General features: G+C 48.6%; 1 protein-coding gene across 1 annotated transcript in view; it reads left to right on the forward strand.

Annotated features, from left to right (window-relative positions):
- The window catches only part of LOC120848846, an 81,354-nt gene extending 74,852 nt beyond the window's left edge, over positions 1-6,502 (forward strand). Inside the window, exon 5 of the mRNA XM_042289640.1 lies at positions 6,290-6,502. Coding sequence (XP_042145574.1) covers positions 6,290-6,502 — 213 coding nt within the window. The remainder of the gene's footprint in view (positions 1-6,289) is intronic.
- The last annotated feature ends 17,545 nt before the right edge of the window (positions 6,503-24,047 follow it).

Genomic DNA, 24,047 nt, shown 5'->3' on the forward strand with positions numbered 1-24,047 from the left:
CGCAGCCCGCCACGTTTGACGGAAAGTGCGTTTGGAGTCGACGACTTTGAGCGGTGCGCTAGTCGGTAAGCCGACCACCATTTCATGGTTCCGTGTGTTCGATCGAAATACGTTTTGAATCTTGTGTGTTTTGATATTCCGGATTGTGAACGCGTAAGTGTAGCGCCGAAAGGCCGTCGTCGAAGCGGCGACAGAACTTCTGCTGCGCACCTGGCTGCCAAACGGGCTACATCCGAGTGAAAGGCGGGAAAACGGCGTCTCTTTTCGGCGTTCCATGGGGAACAGACCCCCAAAAGATCTTCGGGAAAATAATCTGCACCGATCGAACAAGCGCCTTGAAGAAACAAGCGCTGTCTGCAAGCTGCACTTCGAGCCCCGCTTCATCCTTCGAGACTACGTCCACATAATCGGCGGAGAGGAAGTAAGGATTCCTTGTGGACACCCCGCGCTTCCGCCAGACGCGCTGCCGACTCTGCTGCCAAGTGTACCCCAAAACCTGAATGGTGACCCTCCCGCGATGCGAAAAAAAAAAAAATGCGGAAGGCAAATCCACCAGTGCTCTTCGTTGCAAAGCGTACGGGGCTCGCTTGGGAAACTGACCCGTTGTCGACAGTGGTGAACAGCGAAGCTCCTGCCGCAACCCCACAAGGCATCGATCGCAACGCACTAGGCTCTCTGAATGCGCTATCTCCCTACTGGGCTGTTCACAGGTTCAGGAACTTCGACGGTGTTGCTTATTCCGAGACTTACATTGAGCCGAAGTCAAGCAAGATCAGAATCGAAAGGGCGGTGTTCTTTTCTTTCGACAACATACTTGATGTGGTATGCCAAGTATACCTCAAAACGACTACGTGGTATACCAAGCACACCTCAAGACGGATACGTCAGTATTCTGCGTATCATTATCATCACGTAGTTTCTCAATCATCCGAAGAAAGGCAAACTTTTAAAGATGAATTTCGCGAACCTCGTTGCCTTTTCGCGAATTGTCGAAATTGTGATAGCCTTTAATATTGACTCCCTTTAAAACTTCAATTACAGCATTGGAAATTAAACCGTTAATGAACAAGTTAACTAACGGATTTTGGTTAGTTATTAAACATTGCAACGGTCAATCCGTATTTATTGTCCACCGAGCGCTACAGATATAAGTAAATACGGCGTCCACGTATCTGCCACCTTATTTTTCTTAAGATATGTAAAGTTCTGCAGATAATAAAACAAAAACACCCTGTAGGTCTGCGTGAACCAGATACGACCCATGTGGAACCATGAGTCTTTCATTTCGAATGCGCAGCCCAGGCGAGACTAATACCCGTGCCACATAGGCAACTCGAATGCCATTTACAACGAATGACATTCGTGTGATCGACGAATCGGCCCGCGATGTGCCGCGCGTGGAACACCCCACGCTCGGAGTGTCGCGCGCTGATTGGCCGATCGTTCAAATGTCATTCGTTGGAAATGGCATTGGAGTTGCCCGTGTGGCACGGGTATTACCTGGCTGTCAGAAAGCAGCTTTCGGTTATATGTATTGTTATGAGCGTGTGGGTTTCAGATGGTTTTCCCTCAAAAGGATGGGTTGCACATTGTAAGCATGTATGCGCGTCACATTGTAACCATGTACACTCTAAAAAGGGGTGTAAAAGGGTGTATCGTTACACCCTTTGTCTCATATAATACACTCGAAAACTTAATTTTGACATACAGAGCCCTAGAGTCGAACAGACGGCCCCAACTTTTGCGAGGGGCTGGAAAACGGTACGATATAACCTTTTATATAGCTAAAGTACGTATTAAAGACCACATAAAGGAAACACCGAGTTTTTACAGTAGGGTAAAAAAAAAACGATTATTTTTTTGTTGTCAGTAAAACGTACATTAGCTATTTGAATAAGTTGTACCACATGGCTATCAAGCCCCTGGTAAAATTTCGGGCCGTCTGTTCGACTGTAGGGCGCTGTACGTCGAATTGAAGTTTGGGGGTGTAATATATGGGACAAAGGGTGTAGCGATACAACTTTTTTTCTTGAGAGTGTATTTCAATGCCGTGCTGTAAGCTATTACAACTTTTACCTTGCCTGATTTACGTGTGCTAACGTTGTTTCTTGCTCTAAACGATGTGAAATAGTTCCTCGTTTTCTTCTTTGAATTTTATAAAGCATTACTTGTTCAGCCCACGTTGTCTCATTTTTTTACTTAAGTTCAATGTTAAAACGCTTGATAAAAATTGTCATGGCTTATAAGCTATTTTCTACAAGTGAACGTCGCGTCGTCCTCGGATGATCGTGGCGGCCATGAAGAAATACAAGATTCTCATCTCTTTGCGACCGTCGCTTGGGTGGCTTGTCGCATAAATGAACACAAAATGAGTGACAAGTGAAGCGAGCTCATTAAGGACAAGAAGAAAAAGACTGCCAGAAAAGAAGACAGAGAGGTTAACCTGGGGTACTTAAAAACATATTAAAACAATCTCGGGCTTTAGTATGTGCCGTTTTTGTTCCGCCATAAACTAAAATAAAAAAAAAAAAAACAGCTTTTGAGCTTTAGATATTCCCGGACAATATCTAATGTTCAGCCTTTTGAAACAAAGAAATAGGCATTTTACTTAAAATACTCACTATCCGACGGACCGAAAGTCGCAGCTAATTCTACGCGGAAACAACTTGCAATCCCCTTCTTGAAAGTCGCAATTGTTTTTATGACAAGGCAGAGTAATGTAGCTTGTACCGTTAAATACATTGAAACATCATGTTGCCAACGGTCGTGCCGCAGCGTAATTGGTGCCACGGTACAACCGCTGGCAGGTCCTAGCTGTATCAGGAAATCTATGTAAACTCTACCAAAGCGGTGCCAAAAATTCATAATTTCGCGCCTGCAGCCGCGCACGCGCATACCTTCTGGGTAAAGGCTAGCCCACATGGTGCGCTTTTCTCCGCGTCTGCGTCGCGTCTGCGCCTGCGCTTTGACGTCACTTCCGGCGCCGGGACGAAACGCAGCGTTTTTTGGCGCATTCCGGCGTATCTGGAGGAGCCAGATATTTTGCGTCCACGCGTCGCGTCTCGCGCTGCGTCCAGAAGGCAACAACCAATGAACCGCCGTGTTCACTAGTTGCAAGGAGCGTTTGAATTTTCTCCACTGTTTTCGCCACTGTAGGACTGTAGTTTTCGCCACGGACCTCGCGACAAAGGCGATATTAATAATGATGATAATACTTTTTATTTGCACATATTGCGATACCCACTCGGCAGCGTGCGAGGCTGGGCAAAAAGGTTGAGACCCTTACGCAGGTGGGCCTGCTAGCCCGCCGCCAAGTAGGGAAAGGGACACGGCAAAGGAAAATAAATAAAAACACTCAAAACAGAAAGATACACACACAAAAACGGGTAGCAGCCCTGTGCCATTCCAAGGCAGAGCGCACGCGCGCACACACACACACCCGCGCGCGCAGAGTTTACACAATTTGCACGCTCGCGGCCTTAAATAAAAACGGCTTTTAGGCCCCTCCAACGCTAGCAGCAGGGCGAACATGGGTAGTTACGTCCTTCCCCCCGAGGATATCAGTTTATCATACCTTTTACACAAGTCCAGGGAATCCTCTCTGCTCCGCGGGAGAGGCTGACGCTGCTTCAGCGAAACAGAGAGGACCTAGCGAAGTACAAAAGCGTCCTGCACTCTGGCAGGCCAAATGTAAAGAATACAAGGACACCGAGAGACAAAGGTACAAAATTAACACTACCGGCAACAACCGGAACAACGTAACCTCTGTAGCGGCCAGCGGCCGCTACAGAGGGTACTGTAAATGTTTTGGCGCGGGCGACGGTGATGCCAATGGCGTATCGAAACGTGGATGAGGCGTACGCACTAAAAAGGATGAAAATTAGTTAAATTGAGCTTCATTGCGATTGCTGTAATAAAAATGAGTGCTTACTATTACTAAAATTAAATATTACGGCATGTAGCCATCATTTACCGCGCGATTTCTATTTAATATTTGCTTTTGTTTCTTAAGCGCGTCCGGCTACGTTGGGCAGACGCTTCGGAAACGCAGACGCGAAGCGCTGCACGGTAGCGCTGCGTGTGGTATGACTGGGCGCACGCGTCCTGCTTAGCGCGCGCGCCAAGCCGAGACGCGCGTCTAGACGCACTAAAAAACGCGCCATGTGGGCTAGCCTTAAGGCGCCGGTGTCGACACCTGTCGCGCTCAATACCACGCGCCTCAGGCGAGCGGCTCCGGTCCCAACACTACCCAAGTATTCTAGTACACTGTAGCCTGCTGTACCTTTGATCGCTGCGAGGCTCGTGCTGTTTTGTCCGAGGGCGGAGCTCGGTCCCGTCGGTGCTGCTCGTGCCGCGCGCTTAATACGTCATTAGCTCCTGACGTTGCGTGAACCACCCAACGGGCTTGAGTGTCACTTAATGGTACGTTTACACTTGCGGATCCGCCAGCGAATCCGCCCAGCTTCTGCCGCTGGGGCGAAACGCTGGGCGGAAAACGCGGCGGGGAGCCGTATTGGTCCGGGACCTACTTCTGCCGCCGAACGAGGCGTTTCGCTGACCGGGGCGTTTCGCTGACCGGATGTGACATTCTTGCGCAGCGCGACGCTGCCTACGTCATGAGTACGCGTTCTTCCGGGAGCAGCAACGCCCGGGAGAGACAGTCTAGGTGGGAACTCTCGCGCCTTCTCGTCATATTTGACGGGATGCTACGAGAACAGCTGCAGCAGCCGGCGCAGCCGCCGCCGCTCGAAAGAAATAGATGTAAACGCAACCCGTTCGTCGTCGCCGCCGCCGGGAGCGGATCCGCTCCCGCGGCAGCGGATCCGCTCCCGCGGCAGCGGATTTCTTTTCAGGTGTAAACGTACCATAAAGCGGTAAACCGCAACCCGAGGCCTGTAGCGGAAATGGCACCCCCCCCCCCCCCCCCCGGTTGCCGCCATCTTGCCCGTTTGCCACATTAGTGATCACGTGACGTCAAGATGGCTGCGCCCAGAGGTGGGCCAGGTCAGATTGGCCAGATCATGATAAGCAGAGGGGCCCTCTGGGGATGCGCTCCAATCTTACCCGAATTGATCGGAGTTACTCCGGTGGTTCATGTCACGTGACAAGACTGAAAGAGCAACTGGACGCGAGTAGGTTTTTGAACGCCAAGGTACAAAATATTTACTCTCGAGTGAGATCAAGTAAATTTTGGACCGCAGCCCTGCTTACCGTAATCTGGCCAATCTGATCTGGCGCACCTATCGGCGCAGCCATCTTGTAGTCACGTGATCACTAATGTGGCATATGGTTAGGATGACGGCAACCGGGGGGTGCCATTTTTGGCCGCTGGTTTACCGCTCTAAGTTTACTCAAGCCCGTTGGAGCCACCGCCCCAAGTCTTGCGCTTTGGCGCCACCAACACACTTACGTAACTAAAAAGTAAAGAAAAAAATCATCCCTATCGACGGCCAGTGGCGCCACTATAGTCGGTGGCAGGTCAAGAACGAAGTGGAAGCTCCTCCCACCCCTTCCCCCTTCAGCGGTACGAGTGGTGGGGAGGAGGTGACCTCCTCTCCAGCGTTCGCTTCTGCTAGAGTGTAAAGAAGTGGGAGGAGCTTCCACTTCGTTCTTGATTTGTCACCGACTATAGGGTAAGCGGCACCCGGGCGGTGGGTCGCCGCGACCGCCCCCCCCCCCCCCCCCTCTCCCCTGGCTTGTTGCTCGCCTCAACACCCCCCTGAGTGCTGCACCCAGGCCGGTTCTTTGGACGCACGTTCTTTGGCCACCTGGTGAAAACTCTTAAGGCCCGTTCACACACTTGCAAGAAAGTACGACCGAGTAAGACAAGACCGGTTTTTAAGCCTCTTGCGACGTGTTAGGACCAGCTCCGCAGCAGCGCATCCGGTCCTACGCTGTCGCAAAAGGCTTAAAAACGGGTCTTGTCTTTCTTCGTCCTACTCGGTTGCAAGTATGTGAACGAGCCTCTAGCTTGATACGTTCAGAAACCGGTATATGGGGTCCCAGCAAGCAGACATCGATCCCATTGCTTCACTGTCTAAATAGCAGCATAGTAGCGATTTTTTTTATACTTTAGTTACTTGTATGCGAGACATATGTGGGACATGTGTACTGCGCCGTCGCTTGGTTGCAGATCGGGTTTAGTAAGAGCTGGCACAGGCAGTAGTGTCCAATTTGAACCCCGCACTACCCTTCGGTAGGCGGCGTCAAACATTCAGCCCTGTGGCCTTGTTTTCTAGATGTTGTGTGGATTTCAGCGAGACTCCAACACCTGCCTGTTTTCCCGCAGTGTCTGGTGGGAAGCCCTCATTCCGAACTTGTGGCCGTCTCTTCCACCATATATGTTGACGAAGAGCCCGAGACGGTTTCGTCGACTGATAGTCCTACATTGTGTGTCGAGGCCTCGGTGGATACGACTGAGCCGTCGTCCGTCCCGCAACGTCACGCGGCCCAGGAGACGGTGAGAAAAAGCAACATTTTCTGGATTACAAGGCGACCGTAATCCTGCATTTTCCATCTCACCTACCGTGGAAGAAAATCATGAGTCATTCCACTTTCTAAAGGTCGATGGCCAGCTAAGCTGTTTAGCATGCGACACAGACGTGGCACAGAATTTTGAACAAAGGTACGAACACATTTATTGTCTTGATCGGAGGTCTTCGTGACGAAAGTTACGCACTCACGTGACGAGGACTATCGCCGTCCCGAGGATCGGGAGGAAAATAGACACGCGCGACGGGACCGCCACCCGGCGGAAGGAAAGGAAACTAGGCACGCAAGCGGGGGAGCAAGGCTTGGAACGACGACAAAGAGAGGGCGGTGCGAGCCTTCTCTGAGGTTTTGTTGACACACACGGAAAATCCACGGAACCCTAGCCATAAACATCTTCGCTGTAAAAAAAAAAAAAAAAAAAAAAAAAATACGCACGGTAGACAGATCGGACAACAGCTTCGGCGTTCGGCTTAAACTCGCGATAAATTAGTGAGGGCACGAGTTGCGGGAGAATGCCGACGCAGCACTCGTATCTACAAACATTGCATTTGTCTTTCGTCAGACCGATTTCAGAGCACGCTCCCGTTATTTGAGACCCCCTCAGGCTACCTCGCACATAAGTTAGAGCGATTTCTAAATCGAGCGCTAAGAATTGTGGCAAGCGACTATACAGCCCCTGTACAAGGTGCACTGATATGAAACAAAGATTAGGTTGGAACCTTCTTAAAAACAGACGAAGGCGCTTATTATTTTTTTACATAATATATATATATATATATATATATATATATATATATTTACTATTTAATATACATTTTTGTACACTATATGTCATGCGGAGATGTAGCAAATCAGCTTTTAAGTTGGTTGATCTCTTCGTGACTCTAAATAAACAACTATTCCCTCTCTCATTATATATCATGTGCATACAGGTATCGAAAAAGTTTTCTACATCCTGACACCGCATCATGTGTCGTTTAGGATGAATTATTCTAAGCAATAAGTTGAAGGACATCGTAACTCTACGAATTGTTTTTCTCTCTCGATGCTTGTTCGAAATATTCGTGATTCGAATGTATAAAACATTTTTTATGTTGCCGATGCTGATCGTTTTAAGGATACACTAGGAAGTTTTAGTAGACCGTATTTCCCCCTCCGCTAACCCTCCGCAACGAAGAAACCGCCACTGCGCCTGCGTGCGGATGGCCTTGGCTATAGAGTTCTGGGTAGCGGAGGGGCTTAGCGGAAGGGGAAACACGGTCTACTAAAACTCGCTATGGCAAATTATCCTTGTGTTACCGAATTTACGAGTTTGGTCCTAACGGTGTTTTTCAAACTGAAAGGCTCTACTGGCAATAACGAAAAAGTGACGCCAGCGACAGACATGGATTCACTCTTTTGAATGTAGAATTTGTTCCCGACTGATTAAAAGGAGTTTTATGGTGCCAAACGAATGCTTTCGAAGCTCGCTCCCGCACTCGTGAACAGCACGAAACCAGTACTCGGCTTAGTCAATTTTTTAGACTGCCTGCAAGAGATGTATAGTTCTGTTTTTTTCTTTACATTTTTAGGTGCTTTGTTATGACTCGAGAGACGCTTGTTTCGGAACATGGCTTGTGCATAACCATAGCCTCCTCTATACTCACAAAGCCTGACAGTTCGACGACGAAGCCATAGAGTGCCCGGTCGCAGATTTCGAGCGCGAGGATCTGGTACCACAGAGCATTTCTCGGGGAACCTGGACGTCGGCGCACAGCTTTTGAAAGCGGCGAGGAGCCGAAATACACTTGTTCGTTCGGGAGAAGTGTGTTTCGGGATCTCGCCGCAGCGAGGCGCCAGTCACGTGGCTGTCCTCTCATCCGTTGCCTTCCACTCCACCTTCTCTATTTCGGCGGCCGCGTCTCGTGGGGGCCTGCCAAGCTTTGTCAGTATATAGGAGGCTATGGCATAACCGGACGTTACAGCACCGCTTTTACGGTCGTATCGCATGGATGGTGCAACCAGCTTTACGTAGTCGCATCTTGCGGATGTGTTCGAAAACAAAGGGCCTCCAGTTTTCTTTGAATAATTATAGATCTAATATTTGACTAAAGGCTGTTGGCAACTTTAAAAGTAGCCAATAACATTTAGTATATATTTAGCTATCGAAACTGAACTCATTTTTAGCAAATACACGCTTTACTCTTTCCAGCATGCTATGCATTACCTCCAAATTTAAAATAGTAAAAAAAAAAAAACTTCCGATGGGGGTGATGTTAAAACCGTGACGCCACATGTTCGCTACGCTCACACCAACAAACTTCTTGTAACCCTTTTGGAGGGAGTTGTACTTGGATGTGCTGGATCCATATTACAACATTTCGCGTCAAGCTTTCAGTGTTGACAGTAGAGCTTTTCTAGTGCCAAATGTCAAACTTCAATAACTACGCAAAGAAAGATTTTTGTGTCTTGGAATTTGGGCTACTAGTTCAAGTGCGTCTAATAAGGTATTTAACCAGTTTTGAGGAATAACAGTAATAATAAAAAAAATGTCGACTTTGAAATAAAAAAAAAACCTCCTTTTGTTATCATCTCTAATTGACTTTGTCGAGAACTTCAAATGGACCGCCGCCATCCCGCCTCTGCGTCACGACGCGTGTCTAAATGCCACGTGAAGTAATGCCAGCTTGCGTGGCTTTCTTCCAGCAATCTCACGGCGGCCTTCGAGCTCGTTCGGCAAAATGTCGCACAACCGATCCGCTGGAACTGCCCACGGCACTGGAAACGACTGCCCCTCGCATCTTGCGTGCAGCGGCCTCTATACGGGTAATTCGATCTTGGTCAGCCCAGCATCATCGTGTGGCTGTCGAAGAGGTAAAAAAATACCCTGTATTTTGACGAGTACTTTAATCAAAGAACTCTCGGTTATTTTTGGCGGGTATGAAGTTGAGTTGAGTTGTGGAGGTACAAAGAAAAGGGGAATGCCGGTTGAGATTTGGGCCTCCGATAGAGCCGCAGTCGTTCTGCTCGCACATCGTACAAACTAACCACGGTGTTTGTTGCAAACATGAGCGAATTATCTGAGGACGAACCTCAAGTGTGTCTGGAGCAGGTTTGATTCATAGATATGCATACGTTGCTAACATGTCTCCGGAGAGTTGTTGTATGACTGATGTGACAAGGTCGTTACACAAGGAAGAAACACGTCACTACAATGTCTCCATGCTGTCTTTTGTATGTGAAGAGCAAGTCGTCTGCTTCTTGCGCAGGAGTGGCGATGACGTGAAAACGACATCGAGCTCTGATTAACTTTGACTGAAGGGATAGCTGGTAGACCTCAATGCTAGATGCCTTGAAGTCTACCCACTAGATTATTTTTTTTTAATTGGCCAATGGGAGCTTAATATTCTGACATTTTCGCAACCCCTGTGCAAGAAGCAGAAGAACTTGCGCTCCGCATAATGAGAGAGGGGAAAACGAAAGAAGATCAAAGGAAACAGCCTACATTTAGTGATTTTCTTCATTTATTGGTCCTCCCCTTCCCCTTCAGGAGTAGATGATATATATCAAGCATGCATACATGATTTTATTCACTAATAAATGGTTTGATGACAGCGGTCATAAGCGGTGACCGCTCACAATCAAACGCAGATGTGTAAACGAGCCTTGACGCGTGCTTTGCCAGTTTCTTATTTTTTCTTTAAATCGACGAACACGCGCGTGCTCCGATCAGCCATTGTCTTCTGGTGGGACAGTCTATGAACACCGCAACGGTTTTTATATGTATGTATATTTGATGATCCATCAGTATCGCCGCTTCTCTCCGTCTTGGACGACGCCCGCAGCTTGGCACCGGACACGGGTTCCCCCGAGGCCTACTGATCGCTCGGATCCTCCACTGCGCAGACCAGCGCCTGCGAGCACTTCATCGATGGCGGCTGCAGGAGCATGGTCACCAACGACCAGACCTTCGAGGAACACGATTGGATACGCCTGGGTCGTACGCCGCATCGTATGTAATTACTATCTTCGTTTTAGTTTAACTTAGTTCAAGCTAGTAGACGAAAAGAAACTGAGTGAGAGGAGAAAATGAGACCGCGCGGGCACGTCAGAGCACCTAGCTCTGGTTGGAAGGATAGTGAGTAAACGAAAGGGCTAGCTGCCTTTTGTCCCTACCCACTGGCTCACTCCAGTCAAAGCGAAGGAAAGCGTCGTCCGCTCCTTGCGGAGTGTCTTACTTTCGAACACCTTCGAAAGTAAGACACTCCGCATGATCTTGAAAAGGGTGCCTATTGAGTACTAATCTACGGAAAATGAGTATCCAAATGATGAGAAGTATAAGCTTTTGCATTGAATTAAACGACTATTTTTTTATCAAATTCGGGCCTTTAGTTTTTGTTGACGCACACGACAAAGCAAAGCGAATTGTTGTGTGTATGTTTATACAGCCGGAAGTTAGTCTGCCTGAGTGGGCGTCCGGTGTCTTATCTGTAAATTATCAATCTAGCCTCTGTGGTACAACCGCTTACCTGGGGTTTTTACCGTGCATCACGCAGTAGGGATACACGACCGCACGCAGGCAAGATGCTCATCCAAACCGAAACGGGAACTGGTGGGGATTGAGCCCAGGGTCCCTGGGTTCTGCAGCGCGAGCTTTCGCTCCACGTGCTCCGAGCTGGTGTGCGCTAGCCCACTCGGTTACCGATTTCCCCCACACGAAAAATCCACGGAACCATAGCCATAAAGAGCTTCGCGGTAAAAGAGTAAAAAAGTACAGGAAAGCCATTGATGTCACGAATGAGTTGCCAGGAACAAGAGCTTTTGCGCATACTGCGAGGAGACCGCCTCGGAGACCCACGTTTTTGGGGACTGTCGCGGCACTCAAGAGACGAGGCATTACCACTTCAAATGCAACCGAAAAGCCTCGAAGAATGTGTCCTACCCACTTTATTCTCCGAGCATTGCAAGGCATACCTCGATTTCCTCCTAACATACGTGAAGCAGGCCAAACTAACACGATCCACCTAAAAAAAGAAAAAAAAAATCTTTTATTTGCACAAAGAAGTCAAGATCTGCCGGCGGAGTTAACCTTTTTACAATTATAATAGGGACATTTGCCAACCAACCAACTACGTAGTTGTGCTAGAAGGGGAAGAGAAAGACGAAAAAGAAAAACACAAACGAAAACACATGTGAATTCAAGAAAAAAAGTTAAAAAAAGAAGTATTTTTGCATGATTATTTAGCCTTCCTATAGCCAACGCCTACAGAGATTGATTTTGGCCGGCCTCGCACTTGAATATTCTTGTTTTCCTTTTATATGTCTCTTCTGTTTCTTTCCCTTTCTTTCTTCCTGAATTTATTACGGTTTCTGTTTGTGTTTTTTCTTATTTCTCGTCACTTTCTAGCGCAACTCATTCATGTGTCACTGTTTTTTGTACTTTTTAATGGTGTGCGGTTCAATCCCTACCCCTGCCCGTTTCTATCTGGTTGAGCATCCTACCGGCGTGCGGTCGTGTATCACTACTGCGTGGTGCACGTCAAAGACCCCAGGCTAGCGGTTGTACCGCACTGGCTAAATTGCTCATCTACAGCTGAGACACCAGACGCCCACTGAGTCAGACTAACTTTCGGCTGTATAAATATACACAAAACAAATTTATTTTGGTGCGCGTGCTTAATTTTTTTTATGCCTTGTCTTCATCTTTATTTCACAATTCTTCAGATGGAAGTCAGCGTTATATATTCTCTTGTCTTCCTCACTGCCTTGCGCTGTTTTAATAGGACGTCATCTTACCAACAAGCTCAACTCTCCACTTCACTACAGAGTATCTCGTGCTCTTCCTCCGTTTTCACTGTATAGGAAGAATTTGAAAATGAAGGCCAAAACTTGAAGCCGCCAAATGGCCATCTCAGAGACAAAGCTTTTGTTATGGTGAAAGTAGTGAAATGTGTCTAAGGATAACTTAAAGGTAGACATTTTGAAAGCATCAAAGTGTACACGGACAACGTTTTCATATGCCACAATGGTTATTCAGGGTAAAGATAGTCGAATTCGAGCCTAGTATACACCATTCCAATATTTAGAAGTCCTCAGCCTAACGTGCGATCTCCTCAGCCCAGCACGCGCATATTCGTCGCTTCGGAAAGTGAGCAACTTACGCGCCATACGCACGAACGCTAAAAATGAAACCGGCCAATAGCCCTTTTTTAGAGCGCAGTTCTTAGGCGCCCGTTTCCGGCTTCAGCGGCCTCGCCGTCGCTGTCGGCGTTCCCGCGCGTTGCATTATGGGACGTTTCCCATGATGGCGTCACACATGACGTCACGTGTGACGTCACAAGGGTCACGAGTGACGTCACGAAGGTCACTTGTGAAGGTCACGAGTGACGTCACGAATGTCACTCGCGAAGGTCACGACGAAGGTCATGACCTTCACAGTGGAGGTCACGACGAACGTCACGACATTCACAGTAAAGGTCACGTGAAGGCTACAACCTTCACGTGACCTTTGTATGTGACGTCACGGGGGGGAGGAGGAGGGAGGGGGAGAGGGAGGACGGGGGGAAGGAAGAAGAGGGGAGGAGAAGGAGACGAGGAGGAGAGGATACGAAGGAGGAGGAGGGGCTTACCCTCATCTCCATACCGTCCCCTCCTCCTCCTCCTCAAGAGCGGCGCCCTAATTCGGCATGACAGGGAATGATAGACGTCGTTCATTTTTTTTAAAAGGCCTAAAGTAAGGGTTTGAAAAGGAGCATCCTGAAAGCCTTAAAGTAATCATAGTCAATGTTCTGTTTAATAATTAGTCTCTTCGGGACTTCCTCGGCTGCAGTCTAAAAATCTAGCAGGTTTTCTTTTTTTCAAATGTTTATGAGAGTGCCTCATACAAGCCATAAAATAATTACCGGTGGTAATTTAAACCCGCTGACATGTCTTGAAGTTTAATTAATTCAAAACTTTCCTACGTGGTGTCTTCGAAAACCGTCAATGAATGCTGCTGTTCTAAATTCATTTTACGACTATACCTTCAAACGTAACCTATGAAAATAGCTAGTCTGTTGGTTATGAGAGCTTGGAAAGTGCCTCAGAGAATTTGTTATGAAATTTGAATGTGCCTGCCTGCGTTCTCTACTAAGTAGAAGTCGGTCTTGCTTTAACTTCGCCGCTTAGCGGAGTTATCGACACTAAATATTTCGGCATACGTTCGTTTTATTTCCTCAATATATATTTTCTAATAATTTATTGCCCGATGAAGTATTAAATCGCCTATAGGTGGCTTCGAGACAAAGCGCTGGCCGACCGATCTCAAGTTGGCGGGTAAGAAGTTCTTGCCGAGGTGACCGCAACCTCACCGAGGCTTATTGCAGAAGAACCGAGATTTTGGTTACACTTTAAGAGATCGCCATGGTGGTTAAAATTGATCCTTAGTCCTCCGCTGGGGCATGCCGCCTGCCCTTCGTCGGTTTGGAAGGCAAAACCCTCAGATTTACTTTTATCCGGTGAAAGACTCGAGGCCACATGCAGGTGGAGCAATCCTTTGCCATCCCTTGCCAACACTCGAAACTTGAGCATAGCCGGACACGTGAAATATTTATTAATCATGCTATTGTTTCGCTGTCCATCAGGGCAAAATCAATCACGCACAATGAATGCAATTTGATCTCGCTTTAATTTGTCTGCGTGATTGATTAAGTCGGTGATATCAAATGCACAAAGTCGAAGGTCACCGGGAGGGTGAACTTTAACAGCCGCTTAAGGGACTTTACCTGAACGTATCGTTGGCCTCGGTTGAACTTAATGTGAAACGAGATGTACGGGTGCCGTCTCTGTTTTTTTTTCCTTACCACAGCCATTATTGGGCGCCAATTCCCGTGTGCTAAGGGCCGTCCCTCGCTCAATCAACATGGAGGGAGCGTCGTCGACGCCGGAGGCGGCTGACCCTTTCACAGGGTCACCCGGATCTGTTGCGGATTCTGCGGTCCCCCTCTGGCTCGTCCAAAACCCACTTGGCGGCACCTTTGCGGTAAATTGCGGTGTCTTGACGTGCACAACTAATTTTTTGCAACATGTGTACTTAAACAGAGTGTCGTTTGCTCGGCTATAGCAGTATGTTTCTGACTGTACTGTCTCGAGTAGTGAGCTTATGGAACCGAAGGCGCGCGCTCTCAGTTCTTCAATTGTGGCCACAGCATCGCTTTTAGGAAGTTGAGGAATTCCATAGTCACTGACAAGGGGAGAAAGGGAGGGCGATAGAGAGGAGATCCTCCAGCGCGAGCTTCCTACTGTCGACAGTGCTTCGGTGTCTTGTGCCGTAGCCTCCACTATACTCACAAAGCCTGGCAGTTCGACGACGGAGCCATGGAGTGCTCGGTCGTGGATTTGGAGCGCGAGGATCTGGTAGCAAAGAGCATCAAAGAGCCATTTCTCGGGGAACCTGGACGTCATAGTACAGCTTTTGCAGCGGCGAGGAACCGAAACCCGCTTATTTGCTCGAGTAAAGTGTGCTTCGGCGTCTCACCAGTGATATCAAATGCACCAAGTCGAAGATCACCGGGAGGGTAAACTGTGACAGCCGCTTATTGACTTTATCTGAACGTATCGTTGGCCTCGGTTGAACTTAATGTGAAACGAGATGTACGGGTTCCGTCTCTTCCTTTTTCCTTACCACAGCCATTATTTGGCGCCCATCCCCGTGTGCTAAGGGCCGTCCCTCGCTCAATCAACATGGAGGGAGCGTCATCAACGCCGGAGGCGGCTGACCCTTCCACAGGGTCACCCGGATCTGTTGCGGATTCTACGGTCCCCCTCTGGCTCGTCCAAAACCCACTTGGCGGCACCTTTGCGGTAAATTGCGGTTTCTTGACGTGCACCACTAATATTTTTGCAGCATGTGTACTTAAACAGAGTGTCGTTCACTCGGCTATAACAGTATGTTTCTGACTGTACTGTCTCGAGTAGAGAGCTATGGAACCGGAGGCGCGCTCTCTCAGTCCTTTGATTGTGGCCGCAGCATCGCTTTTAGAAAATAGAGGGATTCCACGGTCACTGACAAGGGAAGAGCGTCAGAGAGGAGCCCTTCCACCGCGAGCTTCAGCGCTTCGGTGTCTTCTACCGCAGCCTCTATTATACTCACAAAGCCTGGCAGTTCGACGACGGAGCCATAGAGTGCCCGGTCGCGGATTTGGAGCGCGAGGATCTGGTAGCAAAGAGCATCAAAAGCCATTTTTCCTGGAACCTGGACGTCATAGCACAGCTTTTGCAGCAGCGAGGACCCGAAACCTACTTGTTCGTTCGAGTGAAGTGTGTTTCGGCGTCTCGCCGCAGCGGGGCGCCAAACACGGGGCTCTTTTCTCACCCGCTGTCTGCCTCTCCACCTTTTCCATTTCGGCGGCCGCTTCTCGTGGCGACCTCCCAGGCTTTGTCAGTACATAGGAGGATATGCTACAGTGCGTACATGTACCAAACGCTTGAGTTCAGTAGATTTACAATTTGCTTTAATTTCCAGTAATACCTTTCGATCGTCATAATAACGGCCAATATTATATCCATTGACAAGGTGAGAATGGCAGGGCGTCCCTTTCGAACGCCCACCCTCCAGGGCGCGCTCGTTGCTTTTGGCCGTGCTCTAGCTGCGCTTGTCGAGGATAAGGGCAACCAAAAGCAGATAGGAAAAGCTCGCGTTGGAAGCGGGGCGACGCAAGGACATCCCTTGCCGTTCTCATTCTGCCGGCGACTATAGACGCAAGCAACCGTGTCGTGCTTTCGCAATGCTAACAATTACACGGCGTTGACCTGGCTGCATTCTGCACACAAAGACTACCAGTGATACGGTTAATCTGTTCTTCGTCTCTTCCCGCTTGGTCAAAACGATAGAATAGCAGATAAGTTTGCTTCTCTTTGTGTTGAATAACCTCCTTCTCCAGCGCAAAAAAAAAATGATAATGTCCAAGAAACATGAGAGAACGGATTGTTACAAAAAAAAAAAAAAAAAAAAGATGGACGTAAAAGTAAAGATAAACATTTAATTAGGTGAGCTTGCGTCTCTACAAATTTATAAGAAAATTTTACGAAACATCTTATGCCGGAGACGGAAGGGCGACTGTTTCGAAGCAGCCTGTTACTGCTGCTATTATACAAACTGTACTTTCAGGAATGTTCTGAACCAGAACGCACTATCACACCCAATATCAGGCTGGAACTTTCCAGAACATTCCAGAAGCTTTATAAAATAAAATAACACGGTGGAGTGCGGTTCAAACCTCGTTCCTTTGTGTGGCAGCCGCGTGGGTTGCCAACTCCGACACGCTCGTGGCATTATCGATGGTAAACACCGTTTTAAGGTATATCGTCTTGAATGACAATTGATGAGGCGATAAAATGTTTAATGGGGCTAACTTGTGCCGAAAACAAAAATGAAACACAAGATAACAACAGAGCGTCGCGGGCGTCGAGGTCGGCGTAACAGCAGGATCGAACTCTAGGGCAAGACTGACTCCGGCTCGCCACGCGGAGCACCTTTTGTACCCACGTGTCTCGGGAACATTCAGCGTAGAACATTCGGAACTCGATCAGACGAGAATGTTCTCGAACTTACGAGAACGCCAAGTAGAAAGAATAAAGAAAAGGGCAGTCCGCCCTAACTGGAATCGAACCTAGACCTACCGCGCAACAGTCAAGCACGGTAACCATTCAGCCACGCACGCGCTTGCTCAGCGACGCGTGTGGCAATATGAAATTGCAGCCCACCGTGTGATCTCCACAGCCCAGCACAAGCATGTTCGTCGCTTCGGATAGCGTTGTACAAATCATGTACCATTTCATCACCGAACGATGACAATGGCACCGCGACCAGCAGCCCGTTTCTGGAATGTTGTCTAAGATCTCATATAGGGCTTCATCAATATTTCATGAATTATATATTGTTTATTGGACAAATCATTGAAATTGTTCTCTAGCCCCTATTGAAGAAGATATTTTACCGGAAAGTCATTTCCACTAAAAGATGATTTTACTGTATTATGGGACTTTTTTCACTTACAGTATAGCCAGAACTTAGCAGAGGTCACGGGATTTGCCTGAATTCACCGGAAATTACCGGTAGTCACCGGATTTGCTGGGATTCACGAGAATTCATCTGGCGTTACCGGTTTTATCTTCGGACGTCACCGGAAGCACACAGGAACGAGCTTGTGAACCGTAGGTGGTGTATGTTTACCAAGTGTTGGAGGATTCGGGAACCAACAAATCGGTTTGTCCATATAGACTTGGAAGTTCCATAACTTTATTTCATAACGTAGCATTCTTCATTGACTTTATTTCACAACAGTACATTCTAAACAAAACATTGGACAATTCACTAAGAGAACAAAACAGCGGACGAGAGAACAAATAGAATAAAACGTGAGGTCCGAAAACGTCAAAGGGCAGGCGCCTCACCCAAATTGAAACCGAAGAAGCATCGTTGGGCTCTCCGCAGTGGTAGTCCAACAGGAAGACAACGGCTGCGAGTTTGACGATGAAGAAACCCCAGGTATGGCGTCGCCTGGCCGCCGTTTTCCGCGGATCACCGCGCAACCACAAACGTCATGTTCACTTCCCGACCCCAAAACTCTGTCCGCCCGCCCTCCAAAAACTGTCCCTCTCTCCCACGTCGCATTCCCCTCCTCGACGGTGCCAAAGGCACTCCCTTCAATGGGGGAAGAAAAAAACCGGGATTCGTCTTCCCGTGCGAGGTCACATCACGGGGGAGGCCCACACTGAACGAAAATTGGTGGAGCAGTACCGGTGAGCAGGAAAAAGATCCAAATAAAAAGTTCGTCGGAGCGTTGGTCATGGCTGGAGTTTGTGACAAACGTCGTCCTGCGCTAAAACACTTAAGAGAATGAAGCTGCCTTGGTGGCCGCCATCACACACTTAGCCCCAGATTCGAGACTGCTCCGCCCGAGCGATGTCGTACCTGCACTGCCCCAGACACTTTTGCCCGTCGCAAAGAGCTATAGTCGCTGGCGATCTCTGCCCATATTTCTGAGAGCAGATTCACGAAGAGCTTCTTAGTTTACGACAACTTAGCTAAGAAGTTCCTAAGTTAAGAACATAGTTAGAAGAGGAGAAATCGGTATTTACGAACTTGTTCTTAAGTGAGAGGAGGAAAGCGACATTCTCGTACGGAAAAAGCCAATCGGAGAGCTCGGCATGGCTCGGAGCAATTCGGATCACGTGGATTTTTAATAACAAACACAGGCAGCCTTTCCGCCATCGCTTGTCTGGGGTTCGTGTCCGTGCAGTGATATGCCGAGGCTAACACGATTTAAACAAGCCCCAATCCCGATGCCGGGATAACCGCCTTCGTTGACTGCTACGAACTCGATCGTTACGAAGTCAACACAACTGTCATAGTTGCTAAAAGAAGACGGCCCGCACCAGTCGTTTGCAAAGCGGTGTAGGTCGAAACAAATCGCCGCAACGCTTTTCACTGCCTCGGTGATGCAGGAGCGAGCCGACGTTAAAAAAGATACGTTTAAACTACGAGAGGATCAGCAAGAGCCACGTAAATACCTATTCACATTCGGAGCGGATGCGCGCGTTCGATCGAAGTGCTGGATTCGCGCTTTTGGACTGCGCCTTGGCAAGCGCTTCAGAACCGATCTTCTACGATTGCAACTCGATACTGACGTGACTCTTTTCAAAGAAAGTTTGGGTCGGCATTGCGTAGCTTCCACGAACTGCTATAGCTCGACTGTGACCTATACCGTCGAGTCAGAATAAAAATGGCAGACGAATAACAAAAGTGTACATACCGTGTTGCGAAGGTTATCTATACGGTGTTTATTTGGGCACTATATCACACAAAACAAGGAGATAGAATCGATGAGTGTCCCTTTCCGACGACAGCGTTCGTCACCTCAGAAAACAAGGAAATGACAAGAGGAAGATATTGACCTCTTAATCTAAAATTGAGTTCAGCGATCAAACTATTTATACGGGAAGGGTTCACAGGGGCCGCGCGGACATATTCCATTCAGCAAGCCAGCTGTTCGTGGTCAGAGGGTCTTGGCCAAGGACCGTCAGAGCAACGCTGCGTATGAGCAGGTGGGAGTGTATGCTAAGCCTATATTCTGCCGAGCTCGCTTGGTCGGTGGGATCGTTGCCGTTGTAACTTTTCCTGGGTGTTCGTGAAATCAGCGTTCATGTTCGTCGTGGTCGGTATCAAGTACTTTTCCTTTTTCTTTTTGTATGAAGTCGGGAAGCGCGAGAAGAGCGCGTAGAAAATAAAATGTCCGTTGGTCGTCGCGACCAAGTAACTAGGCGACGATGACGGCTATGCTGATTTGATCGTAAAAAGTGCGTAAGACATCTCTGGAGCTGTTGTAGGATTCAATCGTAACCTGCGCAAAAGTTACGATAATTTTGTTTCGTGAATACGAATTCGTATTCACGTCTTTTCGTTCGCATATTTTTTGCGTAAGATCGTTTCGTGCATCTGGACTCTGGGTCTTCAAAGCAGTTCTCGGTGCGCACTTCTTGCAGGCTTGCAACGTCGCCCTGACCTAAAATACTCACTCGAATGCCGCTGCATTGGGGGCCGCCATTACACACTCAGTTTCCGGCTCGTCTTGGCTTTCTTGGCACTAGCCGTTCCCCTTGCGTCGTCTTCCAGTGAAGTCCTCTAAAACTTCCAACAAAGCTGGGTATCTCTGGTAACGACAGTGGCTGCCGGTAGAACTTCCAGTAAAGACTGGTAAACTACGCTAATTTGGGATGAAAACGGGTAAGAAGTCACCCGTTTTCACCGGGTGTCACTGGAAGATTTTGCCGGATTTTTCAATAGGGATAAGTTTCGTTTACGGTTTGATGCAAAGCATTTTTACTAATATAGGCGAGAAAACTAATCTTTTCTTTTTCCGCCTTATGTTACCATTAAGCTAACCTTGAGAATAAACTAGCCCTCTTAACATTAAACTAACACCGAGAACTGGGATTTTGATATCGATGGACGTTATACCGCCATGCTTGTATATAGCATCAACTGCACTATTTAATCTTAGAATCATACTTTGGATTCAGTACAGAATCGTTAAAATCGCCGGTTGTAGGTCGGAGACGCCGTTAGAGATATAAAAAAAGGATAACTTTCGCTACCTATATTAATAGCGGTTATACAGATGTTCTTTTGTGTAGCCACCATTGCGCGATTTTCGTTCAGGACCACGGGCTAGCCTCGATGGGTAACCATGCAAACTGATGGTTTACACAGAAGTTGCAAGTGGCCATCGTTCGAGGCAGCCAATTATGTTCCTTCTTGCAAATTGTTGCCGTTCTTTGGCGTTCTTTTTATTTGATGCCGCAATCTGATTGGCTGCTCTGTACTCATCACGTCTTGTATTCTCTAACTTCTGAGCTGCGATAATTTTTCGCATCTACTCAACCCACACGATTGGGAGCATATTAACGCGACAGCACCGTCTTACTTAAAGACACGCGAAGTACCGGTCTTATCGTCTTCCCGTTTTTGCTTCGCAACACGTTGTCAATGCCACGCGCACGTGCTCCGCCTTCTATTTTCTTCCGTTTCCTTGCAGAGTCTTCTGGCAGCTCCTCTGGCCCTTCCCTGGATTTTCTCTACGCTGGATACGAGGGAAGCGGATTGCCAGACTCGTCCTTCTTATGGACTCGACTGGCAGACGAATGGGGTGCGTCGTGTAGTGGTCGAATGGGAGGTGAGTGTAAGCCTAAACAGTAGGGGTCGCGCTGCTAATTTATCGTACAAAAGACAGGCTGCAGACACTGTCTGCCTGGGGCACGGTTTTTTTTTCTCGAGTGACGGCCCCCGGTACGTGGGTCATACAAACACAATCTGCAGACTTGTCCGAAGGAAGCATAGATGTGTACGAAGAATCAAACGTGCTTCGCAAAATACTCGAGGCGTGCTCGCAGACACTTTTTTGTCATCGTCTACGTGCAGCGAACACCGGCTCCTTTGTGTGAGCGGAACCTTAGGCTTTTTTGATTATTAGTATACTCTTAAAGCAATATATCATTCGGCACTATTTTCTGAAGCGGTATTCGTTTCCCATCAAGTCCGACCGCAGGCAGGGCTGCGATCCTAAGATGCCAATCAATTAGCGCCAATAGTGCATCATCATGGCGCTCGTCGTCTTTACGCGTTTTATATCCCCGGCCGAGCCAATCAGGGGTCAGTGAATGCGGCCCGATCCTGCGTGTTTTCCTCCCCCTATGCGATTGGTTTAGCCGGCGATATATAGCAAACGCACAAAGACGAAGAGAAGCGTGACAATGCATATTTGTCGGCGCTTGATTGGCTCCTCCATCGGATAGGATCACTGACGTCACACCACTGCGATGGCGATGATCTCGGTACTGCGCATTCACAAGCGCTTCACTCCTCCCGAGTTTTTGGTTTCTGCGCGGGCGCAGCGCCCAGACCCTCTGTGGGCAGAGCGGGCTCGTTTGTAAAAACTGTGTTGGTGTTTGGGCAGAAAGGAAACACACTTTTGGTTCTTAACTTCTAGGCTAGGTGACGCAAACTACCGCCAGACATAAAAGACGGTAGTTTGCACCCATCCAGCCACATGTGTTTTTTTCCTTACCACACCCATTTTCGGGCGCCATTCCCGGTGTTGTAACGGCCGTCTCTCCCTCAATCGACATGGAGGAGGCAGCGTTATCGACGCCGGAGGTGGCGGACCTTTCCATGACATCCCGTGGGGCTGTTATGGATTCCACGGTCCTCCTCTGGCTCACCCAAGACCCACCAGGCGGCACCTTCGTGGTAAATTGCAAGCTGCTTGACGTGCGCAACTATTATATTGAGGTGTTTAGAGCACAAGGTAGAAAGAAGAAGAGCGGGACAGAAAATAGGGCGCTACTCACAACTACGTTTACTGACAAGAAAAGAAAAAAAAATAATCCGCCGAGGACTCGTGCATTTAGCATCGGCCCCGTAATGGTAGTGGTTCGTTTATCCAGGCTCGTGTGGGCCCTTCATTGTTTGCTGAAGGAATTCCATTTCCTTGTTTGACAGAGTTACGGGTTCTACACTAATCCTAAGTCCTGTCCTCACGGCGGATGTAGAAGGCCTGCAGTACCTCACGGGTCAATTTGTCTTTGTTCTTCCCCAAGATGTTGGTCTTACCGACTGATGGTGTGCACGTGCACTCCCTGCAATGAATTGGAAGATTTCCGCCCACTGTAGGGGGGGGGGGGGGCTTTTAATTAGTAATCATGCTCCCGGAGTCGGTCATTGAGGCATCTGCCTGTTTGGCCTATGTAGCTCTTGCCACACGAAAGAGGCATCTTATATACGACGCCCGAAGCACCAGGAAGGAATTCGTTTGCATGATTCTTGGTGCACTTGTGTTTTGTGGTACCCTCAGCATGCGCATTCACTCTAGGGCAAACTTGACTAATTTTTTGTGGTGCTGAAAAAACTACTCTGACCCCATAGCGGCTTGCAACGTTTTTACAGCGGAGCTGTTAAGGGCTAGGTTCCCGAGGATCGTGTCCAGTACAAAACACTTGTCGACAAAAACGCCTCTGGACAGCTACCGCCATCTATGAGCGACGGCGGCAAGCACACAATTAGTATGGTTGCCGCCGTCGCTGGTAGATGGCGCCAACCTTTCCAGCTATCTCCTGTTTGAGGCCGGAGCAGGAGCGCTGCGCACAAGACTATATCGGCAGCGGTTCGATCCGGCAATAGAATCAGTGCAGTGCGGAGCCTGCGGTCAGGAAGACGAAACCATCACGCACCTAGTTCTGCACTGCACCGGCCTCACACCAGAATGGGATGAAGCGCGGCGCGTGCACAACCAGGGGCCTAACCAAAACAACACAAGCCGGGCCAGACAGACTGCGGCAGTCGCACAAGCGGCAATCTGTCCACCAGCGGCAGCTGCCCCAGTGCTACCATTGCCACCCCAGGCACTGGGCTTCCATCCATGGACAGATAGATGAACTGTCGACGTCACCAAGCGACGACTAGAAAATTGGTGGAAAAGTAGAGAGAAGAGTAGAAAGTGAAAGCCACATATGGCTTGGACACGGCATACGTGACCATCCGTTTCAAAGGGGATAGCCACAAGCATCATCATCATCATCATCATCATAGAAGAATGGATAGTTGGGCGGCGCGTTGGTGGGAATTCATCGTAGGAAACAGAGCGAAAAATAGACGACGACAAAGAAGAAGCACACGTAACGAGCGCAGCGCTCGTCACGTGTGTTGCTTCGTCGTCGTCTGTCTTGCGCGCTGTTTCCTACGCTCTTATCAGTTTCCGTTTGGACTCAGCATGGGTCAGTCGCGTGCCCTTTCGGGGAAAGAAGACTGGCTGCGGAAGGAGCGGCGACGTACGCAGCAGCGCGAATGGGCCCGTAACCACCGCAAAGCCGCTGCCGCCTCGACTTCCACTGCGTCGAGCGCTGCAGATTCCCTTGCCAAAGAAGAGCACATCGCTCGCCTGGAAAGCCACCGCCAAGAACAGAACCAGCGGTGTAAAGGGCGCCGGTGGGCCAACGCCACGGACGACGATCGTGCCACGGAGGCCAAGCGCAAGCGCGAG

Source organism: Ixodes scapularis, unplaced genomic scaffold (genome assembly GCF_016920785.2).
Source record: "Ixodes scapularis isolate PalLabHiFi unplaced genomic scaffold, ASM1692078v2 PGA_scaffold13__105_contigs__length_92229423, whole genome shotgun sequence".
NCBI lineage: Eukaryota > Metazoa > Arthropoda > Arachnida > Ixodida > Ixodidae > Ixodes > Ixodes scapularis.